This window comes from Micropterus salmoides, unplaced genomic scaffold (assembly GCF_014851395.1).
Source record: "Micropterus salmoides isolate LMB-PRFRI ecotype aquatic unplaced genomic scaffold, ASM1485139v1 Ms_hic_scaffold_1, whole genome shotgun sequence".
Lineage (NCBI taxonomy): Eukaryota > Metazoa > Chordata > Actinopteri > Centrarchiformes > Centrarchidae > Micropterus > Micropterus salmoides.
In genome coordinates this window covers 44648227-44661838 of record NW_024040040.1, presented here as the reverse complement: position 1 = coordinate 44661838, position 13612 = coordinate 44648227, and the positions used below count along the sequence as shown (strand labels likewise).

At 42.2% G+C, this 13612-nt stretch overlaps 1 protein-coding gene across 1 annotated transcript; it reads left to right on the top strand.

The window, feature by feature from the left end:
• The first annotated feature begins 699 nt into the window (after nucleotides 1–699).
• On the top strand, nucleotides 700–13599 carry ankha (ANKH inorganic pyrophosphate transport regulator a). The gene is made up of 12 exons (XM_038730359.1): nucleotides 700–1260; nucleotides 2354–2570; nucleotides 2805–2923; nucleotides 3873–3956; nucleotides 4042–4212; nucleotides 4424–4558; nucleotides 5192–5284; nucleotides 5381–5473; nucleotides 8746–8875; nucleotides 9002–9125; nucleotides 9356–9455; nucleotides 12687–13599. The coding sequence occupies exons 1-12, from the start codon at nucleotides 1165–1167 to the stop codon at nucleotides 12813–12815; spliced, it is 1491 nt and encodes a 496-aa protein (XP_038586287.1). The 5' UTR covers nucleotides 700–1164; the 3' UTR covers nucleotides 12816–13599.
• The last annotated feature ends 13 nt before the right edge of the window (nucleotides 13600–13612 follow it).

Sequence of the window (13612 nt, the reverse complement as noted above, 5' to 3'; positions counted from 1 at the left end):
AATCACATGTTCTAAACAGTCCAGCATATTCAAGTAGATACACACCCACTCACGGATACTTTTTAGCCCAGAGTTTGTGATGCAGATGTGTAAAATTTGCCACGCTGTCAATTTATCAATTTATCATGAATTTGTCTGACAGAGCTGAAAAATGTCAAATGTGATGTGTTAAGTACAGTTTTACATCAGTAAAAATCAGTAAAATAAATAGTAGTTAAGTAGTTATATCTTGTAACCAATTTTACTTTGTCCACAAGGGGTCAGTGTTTCTTTATTTAGTGGCATATCAGGGGTTATCTGTTTATCCTATATGTAGACTAATTTATGTCCTCAGATGTATGCCACAATGTAAATATAAAACACTTGTATGGCACCAAACTACTTTCCTGCGTTTACATACATGTGCAAAAATTAAGTATATTAGGGTGTGTCCCCATGTAAACAAAGCTGCCCACTGTTTTATTCAATTCTTTGTACCAGACTCCAGCTACATTTTACATAAATTAGATACAAAAATGATAAATGTGCGTGTGTTTATTCCGCATGGCATGCCTGCTGAAGACCAATCAGAACAATACTTTTGTGTAATGTAAACACATATCATGCAGTCCTGCGCGTGTGAGAGAGAGATAATAAAAGCCAGGTTTCGACCGACTAGCTGATGATGTCACGGCCGGGATGCCTGGCCCACGTGCGGGCAGCAGTTGGTTCCAGCATCGGGGAGGGTCGACAACTAACCGGACTTGCGCAGCACAGGCGCAGTCGAATGCGGCGCTGGTAAAAAAAAAAACCCCCGAATCCAACCCGTTTCGGATTGTTGCGTTACTTTGTGTAAACCTACACCGGCATAACGTGGGGAACGCTTCCTCGCTCAAATTCGGCGCTGTTTGATATCACCTCGCGTCTCCCCCCACCCCCTTGATGATGACTTGCGAGGAAGATGCGCCGGTCTGAAATTTCCGTTGACCTTCGCCTCAGCTCAGCCGCACCGAAGCTTTGTGAAGCGCTGCCGCTACAGGAGCGCCCCTGCTCCTGCCGCTGCCCCTTAACCTCACACTCTCGCTAGAAATACAGGTGCTTTCACCGCCTTCTAGCCGATAATTTTCTTTTTAATCAATCAAGCTCGAGGCAGATGCCCCTCGCTCTGTCATCCCGGCTTGTACTATGGTGGAATTTCCATCTCTCAGTCCTTACTGGCCTCTCATCCGCTTTCTGGTGCCTTTGGCGATCACCAATGTTGCCATCGACCTCGGGGAACAGGTAACGTTTCTGTTTTTGCTTGCTGGGTGCGTTGTTTTGTAACGTTAGGTGAAAAAACGCTCAAGACTGCAGCCTTGCCTCTGCTAGCCGCGGCTAACCGCTCTAACGTTTTGTTTATTCCGCCTGTGTGAGATTTATGTTGCCAGACGCTGCAGCCGCCGAGCATCAATGTCTGAGCTCCAGAAAACACCGTTTCTCCACGCTGACACTGAACATGTCGACCGTGTTTTGTCAAAGACGGATCATGTCTTGTGTTGCAGCTAGAGCTAGCTTAGCTGGCAGGCTGAAAGGAGACTGAGGATCTCCATTAGGTTTAATATACATTATTTAGGAAGAGGAGTGGACTCTTCGCAGCAGAGAAAGGCCCTTGTTTATTCAGAGGAGATATTTTAGTCCCCAGAAGCGTTGAGCTCATGCGGGTTTCAGCGTTATTTATTACCCAGCCTGTCTATGATTCTGTTTGTCTAACGTTACTGATAAGATGATAACTAAATCTGAATCAAGGCCGGGTTGTAGATTAAAGCAGGTTATGGAGCCGGCTTTAAAAAAAAAATTCTTTAAATTGGCATATTTTCCTGCGTGGACATTTCCTGTCCTTTCTCAGCGATATGACTGATCTGGTGGTTGCCCTCTCCCAAGAGACCACGGGCAGACGGCATGTGAGGGTAAAAACACACTGAAGCTTGGAGATGTTAGGATTAAGCTTATGTAATGGCTCTGTTAGCTGGTATAAATAGCACACACGGTCCTGCAAAAAAAGAGAAAAGGCAGCTGTTGTAGTTCTGAAACTGAATGGAAATATTTCTGGGATAAAGTGTTGTGGGTGTTCCCTGTCCAGACATTAAAATGGTATGCACTGCTTTGCACAAGACCAAGGTCTATCTTTTTATTGTGTCTGTAAATCATGCAGGTATTCACTTTTTTTTAATGTAGTGCTGTGGTGGAGTAGCACTTTCCATCTGGTCAGAGATGAAGTTAGGCTAAGTCATGGTCATGTGGGCTGGTCAGCTGCCCAACCCCCCCCTCCCCTCTTACCCTCATGTGCTGTCTCATTCCCCTGACACCTCTCACTCTCCTGTAATATCTTTTCCAGGCGCTCAACAGGGGCATAGCCACCGTCAAAGAGGATGCAATTGAAATGCTGGCCAGCTATGGTCTGGCCTACTCCCTGATGAAGTTCTTCACCGGGCCCATGAGCGACTTCAAGAATGTGGGCTTGGTGTTTGTCAACAGCAGGAGGGACCGGAGGAAGGCTGTGTTCTGCATGCTGACCGCCGGGGTCATCGCGTTTGTCCTTCATATCTTGATAGGTGTGTGTTTAAGGGTTGTTTGTGCACACGCGATGACATGCTGTGCTTAAACCGCATCCTGTAAAAGTGAAGTTTTAGTATTTGTGGCAGACCTAAAGTTTCATTTCTGTAGCACCTTCTGACAGCTTTCTTTATAGGGGGAAAATCACAACCCTTGCTGCTCAAAACGATGGAAATAGAGTGGAAATGTTCTCTTTCACGTCTACTCAACTGTGCTCTCTTTTTCCTCTCTAGCTTACACAGATTTAGGATACTACATCATTAATAAGCTCCACCATGTGGATGATTCTGTGGGGCGCAAGACCAGAAAGGCTTTCTTATACCTGGCTGCATTCCCTTTGTTGGATGCAATGGTGAGTGTACACTATAGCAGGATTATTCTACATGAGAAGTCAGACATTTTATCATGCAGGCATGGATTTAAACAGACCTGACCTGGAAATAGCTGGTTTTTAATCTTCTGTCCTTGTTGGCTTCAAGTGATGGCGCTTTAACGTCTGGCTCACTTCCATTTAATGTATGGTTGTCCTCTAAGGCTGGGTATTGGCACTCGATACCTTTTTAAGGTATTGACTGAAACAATCAAGTAGTATCAAAACTTCCCCAGTTTAATGGGGAAAGTCCTGCATCCTGAATCTTTTTTTTCCTTTTTTTTTGTAACCAGATCTGAAAAAAATGACTTATTATTATGCAGCCAATCACTGCAAGTGTTCTTCGATTTTAATGCGACTTGTGATTGGCCCAGTACCGCAGCAACTACAATCCATGCAGTCTGTGGTGTGAAATTGAGCGCAATGTGTTTGACGCAGTTGGCAATTTCAGCGTGCCGAGATGCCACCAAAACATAAAAAAATATGGCTATACTACACGCATGTGGCGTATGATAAAAATAAATGCATGGAAAAACAGCAAGATTATTTCTGTAAAAACTGGGAATACGAGGGGACATAAAGCATCTCGTGACACATGGAGAAAAATTCAGGGTGGACAGCTGCTCCCTGTTCAGTTAAAATTACACTGCCCCAATACATTTGTTTTTTATGCAATAAATACTTAAACTTCTACTTAAATACTTTCAAAATGTAGTCCTATAAAAATCATTTGATGGGGTAGAGTGGTGGCATTTTACACAACTGAATGCTTACATTCACATGACGGGTATCGAACTTTAAGGGTATTGGTACTGGTATCACATTTTTAAACAATACCCTTGATACTTTACTGTCATCCAATCTTGCCTGTTAAAATGGCCAGAAATAGAGCTTTTGTTTTTAACACCTGTCCATTGTTGTGTTTTTGAAGGCGTGGATTCATGCAGGGATACTTCTCAAGCACAAGTACAGCGTCATCGTAGGCTCAGCCTCAATATCTGATGTTGTGGCCCAGGTAACCGGATCTAGTCCTTTATTTCATTTGTAGTCTGTGATTTTTGTCGTGTTTTTTTTTTTATTGTCGCTGTTCTTTCCTGCAGATTGTGTTCGTGGCCATTCTCCTCCATAGTAACCTAGAATGCGTGGAGCCTTTACTCATCCCGATCCTTTCCCTGTATATGGGTGCCTTGGTCCGTTTCAGCATCGTCGGTCTGGGTTACTACTGTAATATTCATGACAACATCCCAGACTCCAGTGGACTTGATGTGGGGGTAAGTGCTGCCTTTTTACTGTAAAACTGTTGTGAGTGAAAACAGAAATAAACAAGGTGTGTGGACCTCCACCTTACACACGATGCTATCCTGCTGAGCCACCTAAACCAAAGGGCAAATGGAGTTGAATTTTGCAGTAATAAAATAAAGACTGAAGCTTTGTCTTTCCTAAAACATGAGTGATTTATTGGATATGTCTTGATCCCTGCAGGGCGATGCCACTATCAAAAAGATGCTGAGCTTCTGGTGGCCCCTGGCCCTCATCCTGGCTACTCAGCGCATCAGCCGACCCATCGTCAACCTCTTTGTGTCTCGCGACCTCAAGGGGACCTCTGACGCTACAGAGGTGGGTGGATCAGGAATTAAATTCACCACACATTTTACATAGAATCTGGATGTTATTAATAAAGTTGCCAGAAAGTACTTAATAGTAGCTCTAGTATAATTATAGACTATCGTACTGTAAGAGGGGCTTTACAGCTCTGTGATCCCAGAGGACAAATTTTTCCCTTAAGTCATTGCAGATGAAATGCCAGATGCTAACAACCGCCCTCTGGAGCTTTCTGGTTTACAGAGACCCTAACTACTAGAGACAATACAAAGCTGTTTACCAGAATGAACTGGAAATCATTGACAACACTGGCTGCCAGTGGTTTGGGTGATTCACCATGTCCATGTGGAACTCAGGGCATGATTACACTGAGTGAAAACATTCCCACATGGCGCTACTGTTCCTGCGTTAAAGCCTGACACTGCCCGTTGTTGTTCGGTACACAATAACAAGCTCAAGGCTGCTGTCCAGTCATAAACTTGTGAAAAGCTGCGCGCCGCTGGGAAAGTGAGATAGACATGTTGCTTTCATGTCAGCTATTGTTAGACACCTGTCATTAATTTAGATGTGTGTGCTGCGTGTGGCATTTTCAGCTTTAAAGTGGTGGCGCGCTGATGACTTATGGCTGCCGTGTCTTTGTCATTCCAGGCCGTGGCTGTCCTCACAGCCACATACCCTGTGGGACACATGCCCTACGGTTGGTTAACCGAACTGAGAGCAGTATACCCTGCCTTTGACAAGGTAATTCAGACTCCCCCCTACTAGTGTTTGCTGCATTGATAACCGTTTATTCCAGATTGGTTTGCTTACGCCGCTAATACTTCTCTTAACCAACAGAACAATCCCAGCAACAAGATGAACGCGGGCACCCCTGTCACCAAGACACACATTAAAAAGTTTATATTTGCCTGTCTGGCTCTGTCACTCACGGTAAGATGAGATTTTAGTCACATAATTTTACTGGTTATGTTCTCAGAATATGGCGTTAATTAATTAATCCCTACAGAATAATCTGCAACAATTTTGATAATCGATTGATCATTTTAGTCATTTGTTAAAACTGCTAAAAACTTCTCTAGCTTCTTAAATGTAAGGATGCACAGCTTTTCTTTGTTATTTCATTATAAATGAAAACTTTGATTGCTTTGGGTCTTTGAACTGTTGGTCAGGCAAAATTTGAAGACTTCTTTGGCTCTGCGAAGCTTTCAGAGGCATTTTTTACCATATATTGATTTTTTTTTTTTTTTTTTATTGCCAACACAATGTATTAAAAAATTGCAGCCCTTAGGAGGTTGATTGAAATTATAAAAATATTCAGGGAGGTTGTAAGTCTTTTTCTGCACATACTGATGATATTCGAATCCGTGCAACAAAAGATTAAGAAGTTGAAGATGCACCACCAACATGCAGGATGTCTTCCCCAAAACACAACACACCTAGACTTTGTTTACATTTTTCTATTTCTGCTGTTTCACAGATTAGAAGATAGCGTGTGTCAGTCTGGGTACAGCTGTATGACTGACATAACCAGTCCAGTGAAACATGTTTGACATAATTTTTGCAAAGCTTGCCAAAGTCACTGCTGTCAACTGTCAATCGACAGTTAATTGGTGGTACAGTTGTATATTAATGTTCAAAGGGATGGGGGTTCACAACTTAGCTGCGGGAGTGCTGAACCTTTCCTTTGCCGTCCTGAGGCGGTTTCAGGTTGCACAGAGAAGGAGACACATTAGGATGGAATTTGTGAAGAGGTTTTTGTGTCCCCCACTGCCCAGCACTCTCAAGTCTTAAGAGCTTAATAAAACAGACATTCACATAAAACGTATCAGTTAACGCATTCCAAAAGCCCCTCGCAGGTGTACTTTTCTAGTAAGTAATGAGTGCTGCAGTTACTTTGTGTGTGCTGCTGCTGAGTGCTTTTGTTTTACATGTTTGGATAATTATGCCAGTGGATCTGCAAGAACACTTTATGGTCCAGTCTCTCAGATCATATTTGCCTTCAACGTTAACACTACGATGCAAAGCGGATTTCTGTAAGTAAATATTAGCGTTTGCCCCTGTTAGTTGGCTTAGCAGACAAGCGGGACATTTGTGGCGAAGGTTGGGTTTTTTAAGGAGGAGGAGGAGGAGGAGGAGGAGGAGGAGGAGGAGGAGAATAGCACACCAGATGTGGAATCCCAGAGCTGTAAACATGTATGTGGGTGTGTGTGCTCAGCACAGCACAACAGGAAGATAGGTATGCCTTGTGTTGGTGTTACATAAGCTAGCAGCCCTCATGTCAGGCCTTGTTCTGGTTACAGATGAAGGAAAGACAACAGAATGAAAAACAGCAGAGGAGGTAGATGGACTTGTATTTGAGAAAGGAACTGAGTAATGGTCTGTAACAAATAACTTAAGAAAACAGACAGTGAGTGTGGAGTGTCACCTTGTTTAGAGACACCACAGCTGAGTCAGGTGAGACAGCGGTTTGGTTTGAGCCACACAAATGAGTTATTGTGGGCCTCCATCTAGCTAAAATAATGATAGATGGTAAGGTGTTACCAAATGAAATCATCAGCTGCAAGTAATCTATTCCTATATTTTGGTTGACGGGATCAAAAAACGCAAAACCACATGAAAGGCTTTTGCGCAATTGATCATTTCCTATTTAATATGTAATTGTTGAAGAAGAGTGAGACAGTGTAATGTTTACAGAACATTTTAGTTTCAGTGTACTCAAAATTTTTATTGTAGAGGTTTCGTCTTGTGCTGTGTGTCATCTTTTCTCCCGCCCGTACTTTCTCTCACCATGAAATTTAAAATGTCAGCAGCATAAAATAATTTTACACTTATTCATTTAGCCAACGCTATTGTTGGAAATAAGATACAATCCCCAATCCACAGTTAATCAAGGAGAATAAGTGCCACAACACTTGCAGACACAAGAAGAGACACATTTTAGAGCAAGAGAGATGGATGGAGAGAGAGAGAGAGAGATAACGGCACATTTGAGTAAGTAGGTCTTCATGTGACTTTTAAAGGCATAAAAAGTTTTTGGTGACTGGATTAACATAAGCACCAGTCCATCTCAGAGGGAACGGTAGCCCTGGAGGACTGATGACCAGTGCCTGTAAAAGGAGTTAAGTGTCATCCCCAGTCAGAAAGGACCCGGTTTTTCTGATGTTACATAGTGCCAAGCGACATACTCAGTTAAAGTGAGTTGGCCATCAATCATATTCCCCAGATTTCTTGCAGACTTTGTTGGTAAGAGCAAGGTGTAGCTGAACTGAATACTAATGTTGTGCTGAACAGAAGGACATGCTGGAATCACCAACTTAGTCAATGAGAGCTTATTGACTGAGATCTGCGCTGAGACAGTAGGGTCGTCTGGCAGGAAAGACCGACAGAGCGGGGTATCATCAGCATAGCACTGTTCGGAAAACGATGTGAGCAGATGAAATAAGCTTAATTGACAGCAGACTGGCAGTTCCACGGACCATGTGAAAAGGAGGTAGTACAAGTGAGTGAGGACTGCTGGGATGTTAACATTATGTTGCCTTTTTGCCTAGAGGCGAGATTTGCGTTGGCGTTAAATGACAGGAATGTTCTGGAAACGCGTGTAGAGAAGAGGTAGGCATTGGGATTGGGAGGTCTGGCAAGACAGCTTCTCGGGGTACAGGTAGATTTGCAGGTCTTTACACAAATCAACAAACACAGGAGGGGCTGGACATCAGGACTGATGCTTCACCATTGTCCATTGTTTAAAACTGAAAAAGTGCCAAGGGCCAGGCATCACAAACACAGATGTTTTGCTCACAGTGTGAGTGGGGTGACTGAGTTAGCAGTGTGGTGGGTCAAAGCAGAACCAGAAAAAGATGTAAAATAAGTGCAGACAAACTATCTTTCTCGTTTTGAACAAACTGATGTAGTATTCATGTTCAGATCAGACGCGTTTGTACCTCTGTTTAGCACTCGCTATCATGCTAATAGCTTTGAGAGGCTTTGGTCGTGATGCACGTGCCTCTGCAACTGCTTTTAGAAACAATAACATTGTCCGTCGTGTTTGCTGGCTCGCTTGTTTTATGTGAATTTCAAAGGCCCACATTCAAGCCGAAACCCCTTGAGTTAATGAACTAATGTAATCTAATGAGGCATGCTGGAGCGACTCTATTGTGGTGCAGCGAACGCAAAAATTAATTTGCTTTTGTTCATTTTGTGTCCAGCTTTGCTTTGTGGTGTTTTGGAGTCCTCATGTATCGGAGAAGATCCTGGTTGATGTCATTGGAGTGGATTATGCTTTCGCTGAGCTGTGTGTGATCCCGCTCAGAATTTTCTCCTTTTTTCCTGTGCCAGGTAAGACACTTGATTAGATGTTTTTCAGCATCAGTGTCCCGCTTGATTTTTTTCCTTCCTGCTATAGCTTTAACCAGGGCGTAGCTTGGACCAGTGGGGTGATGTTTCCACTTTGTGTGTTTGCAGTGACTGTTCGGGCTCATTTGACTGGATGGCTCATGACCCTGAAAAAGACCTTTGTGCTGGCCCCCAGCTCGGTTCTCCGCATCATTGTCCTCATCACCAGTCTAGTTGTGCTGCCTTATATGGGGTAAGTCAACACTTCAGAGAACACTGTCAGGGTCACAAAGGTCAGCACTGTGACTCAGGCTTACTGTGTTATGTCATACAGTATTGTGTGTCCTTCTGGTAAAATGTATGTTCTTCTTTTTTATTCCTGAAAGGAGGAGGCTTCACTTCAACACTAAAACTGTAAAATCATTCTGGACAAAAGGCAGCAGCAGCGACTGAAAACTTCACACAATCCTTTTTGTATTTCAGGGTTCACGGGGCCACACTTGGGGTTGGATCCCTCCTGGCCGGTTTCGTAGGGGAGTCGACAATGGTTGCCATAGCAGCCTGCTATGTTTATCGACAACAGGTGAGGACACTTACCTGACACTTACGTACCCTCCACTACAAAGGAAGTTTAACCTACTCAGATTTAAATTTGGGGGTTATCAAAGGAAATAAGGAGTGTAAAGAAACATTAATGGTCAACTCGTAACACCGTTGTGGCCCTGCTGACAGAGTAAATTCGTAACTCTACAGTGTTCTTGTTGCATGACTCTTCTTTTATCTGTGATATGGAGAGAGGGGTAATGAGCCGAGGTAAAAGTGAGATTAAAGTGGTAAATATAAGAGAAAGAAATCCCAAATTAAGTAAAAGTAAAGTAAAAAAAACTTGAATATTCTCTGACATTAGTCATAAATGCATGACAGTAACAGACATTGGGCCTATTCAGTAGAAAACAGAGTGGTTTGAATTGTTTTTTTTTTCTTGTACATTTCTCAGGGAATTTCTGAGTTTTGTTCTTGCAAATGTACCACTTTTATCTCTTATTATTGCACCCCTCCTCTGGCTACATATTGTTTGGACACAAACTAGTTTATCTAAATATGTAAAAACAATTCGGGTAATTCCATTATACACATGAGCTACTTCGAAATTGACCTGTTAAAGAATTAAGCTCTACTCCCTAAAGCACAGAGGCGGTAGTGCTACCTGCATGAATGTGATGATGTTGTGTTAAGAATGACCGATGGGGTGTGTAGCCTACACTTAAAATAGTCTATTCATATATGTAAGGTAATATTGAATTAACCATGACGATAACCTGCTCAGAGCAGTTTAGGGAAGCAACATCAATTTCCATGACTGCATATCTTTTTACCTTTTTAGTAGAACGGGTTCTTTGGGAAGTTTCACCCGTCATCACAAAGTTACTCCTGAATATACCTGGAGACGCCAGTTACCTTGCTTCATATTACAGGCCTCAGGATTTTGGTCACTGCAAACATTTACATTGTACACACCTTATTCCCTCCTTTCTGAATATCCCACCCATCAGCAGCCATTTTAAACCAGGTGTGTCACTTCGCTCATTAGGGCCACTCTTTTCAGCTTGAATAGGGATGTTAACTGAAACTAATTTATAATAAACACAAGCCACAAAAGACATTTCATTCAGAAGACCTTTCACTTAGAACAGCTGTTAGTCTATGCAGCTTGATGGAGTCTAGAATATACAGGGTTATATTAAAGAACAGTATTCTAAGAAATCAGTCTCAAAGCGACACAATCTTCACAATCATTTATCGAAGAAACAATGGCGTAGCTGGCAGATGTTTCCAGCTTGCTAGACTTTGTCTGTTTCTTACTTTAAAAGGAATAGTCAACATTTTGGGAAATGTGCGTTCTTGATTAGAGTTAGATCGATACCACTTTCATATCTGTCCAGTGTCCATTATGAAGCTGCAGCCGGCTTAGCACAAAGTCCAGCCTGCCAGCATGTCTTTTTGAATTTTGATAAAAATCATAATCACTTTTTATTGTGGTCAGTAATGAGATTATGATTATTTAACATGATTACTCATTGATTTAGGAAATGTGCATTTATTAACTTTTAAAATGGAATGCTTCATTAAAAATACAAATATACATTACGCCATGCATTATGGTGTCAGAGAGCGGGATGCTGTCCAATCTACGTGTCATCTTGGACAGTGTCTCCCACCCACTCCGTGACGTGCTAATCAAACAAAGGAGTACTTTCAGTGCAAGACTCATCCCTCCAAAATGTGCCACAGAGCGCCACAGGAAGTAATTTCTGCCTGTGGTGATAAAATGTTTCAGACTGTCTGACTCTAAAGTCAACCTTGTAGTGCAATACTTGACAAAATGTGCAATATACTCTGGTTTACTCTATCCCAGTACTGTAGTTTTTAAATGTTTGAATCCATTCCACCTCAACACTACCAGTAATCGTTGTTGTTGTTATTACTATTTATTCATTACTGTTTATCATTACACTTCTGTTAATACCGTAAAATTACTGTACATATCCAATCCTTTTTTATATTTGATATTTATTTTAGTATTCAATTTTGTATATTTTTTCTTTGTTTCCTGCAACTGTAACACAAGAATTTCCCCTCAGGGATCAATAAAGTATTTCTGATTCTGACTACCCCAAAAGTCCTACATTGAAATAACTAACGAAATAAGAAATAGTTTTCCAGCATTATTTACTTTAAACAGCATCTTAGAGCGCAAGAGGATGACCGCAACCCAGTGTTTGCCCAGGTTGACTGCTTGCTGGGGAAGGGGGTCACGCGGTGGTGCAGGTCACAGGTGAACTACTCGTGCTGACTCTTTGTTACGAAACGCTGAAATTCAAACCTGGTGTGCTGTCAGGAGTTGCTGTGATTTGAACCAGAACAGAAGTAGTAAGCACCCAGGCTGTATGACAAGGGTAAGAAAAATATAAATAACGAGTAGAAATTTCTACTGCCCGCTAGGCTGATTTATGCAGTGTAAGATGCCGTAGGCTTAAGCTAATAATGGTGACTAATGGTTATCTTATATCTTGACTGATAGCAGTCATAACCCCGGGTCAACTAAACTGCCACAGCCAGGTTGAGAGGAAGTTTGTGCTTTTAGAGAAGGACGGGAGCCACAGCTGGAGAGGAAAGGGGTTCGCTGGATTTATAACTCAAGACATATCGAGAGCCTCACAATAATCACACATTGTTTTATTATGTTTTCACTATTGTTGGAAGCCAAAATTGTGAAATTTGATCAATTGCTCAGCCCTACTTTGACCCCAAGGCCACCTACCAGCACTGCCAAAGCTCAAGAGTTAAGTTATATCTTCTTTGTTTAGTTTGTACAAAATCTGACGAGATATAACTGCTGAGCTGGTAGGAGGATTTTCTTACCTTTGGACAGACCCAGACTACCTGATTCCACTTTAAGCGGTAGCGATCTAATGGACATATCTCATTGATCTCATCTAAATATGTACTCACGTTCCCACTAGAGCTACCAGAGTACATATTTGGGAAATGTTTCAACGTTCACTTTTTCAGAAAGAGCAGCGACACCCTTCTCGATCTGCTCTCTCAATGCGCATCAGTCATTTCCCAGTTTGAAATTTACTGTAATCACAGCCATGTTGGACTGGATTACTAGTTATATTGTGGCCTTCCAGTTCCTTATCAAAGTGTGAGATTGGCCTTGGCTGGAACTTTTGGCAGTGCTAGATGCTCCTTTTCTCAGTGACTTTTTGAAGGATTGTGCGTTTTTTCCTCTTCTTTCTCGTCTCTGCAGAAAAACAATGACATGTCCAATGAGCTGGTGGTGGAGGGCGAGGACTCTGCCCAGATGAGCGAGGTGTCCTCCAGGTCTCAGATGGACGCCATCGAGGAGCTCCAGGAGGAGGAGGAAGAACATGAGTGATCTCTTGACATCAGGGGGGAGGTAAAGTCGACCTCCATGTGGAACTTTGCTGGAGAGGAGACAGCCGAGTGTGACAGTGCTGGAAAGGAGAGAGCGAGAGGACCTGCATGGTTTGGTTTCAGAGGACAGACTGAATTTTAAATAAGTGACGAAGTCTCCTTCACGTCGACCTACACACCATTTTAAACGCACACTGTAAAGAAAGCCATGCACCTCGGTGTTCGTTCATCAGTGTAAATACCTTTTGTCTTCCGACTTTTTCAAGTTTTCATAGTTTTGCATCATCACATCAGCAGGTTTATTAACCACTTTACTGTGTTTACTGGTAAACAAGGGAAAATGACACAGGAGAACTTTTCCTCCTCCGCAGCGAGAATGAAACGTCTGTCGAGTGGTATTGGGAGTTGCCAAAATACAGATTTCATTATTTTATTTTTATCAAAATTAAGCAGCAATGCCTTGCTTGAATTCAAATATAGACATGTTGTGGGACTTGTTGGGTTGTGCAATCGTATTTTACATACAACTGTGTACAGATTATTGTTGTTTTATATAGGTAATGGAATGTGTATATTTAATTTCCCAGAGGGGTCAGGAATCCCTCGTTATATTACTGCGTGTGTTACAGAATACAGTTATGATTGTTCACTTTCCATGCAGTCCGGGAGTCCATCTACTTTTGTTTTGCTAAGCATTTTCCTGGTAGTAATCAGACTGTCGTATGTACTGTATATACTGTATAGGCATTCTTATTTGGTAAATAAATAGCTTTATTATTACCTTGTTTTGTTGACACT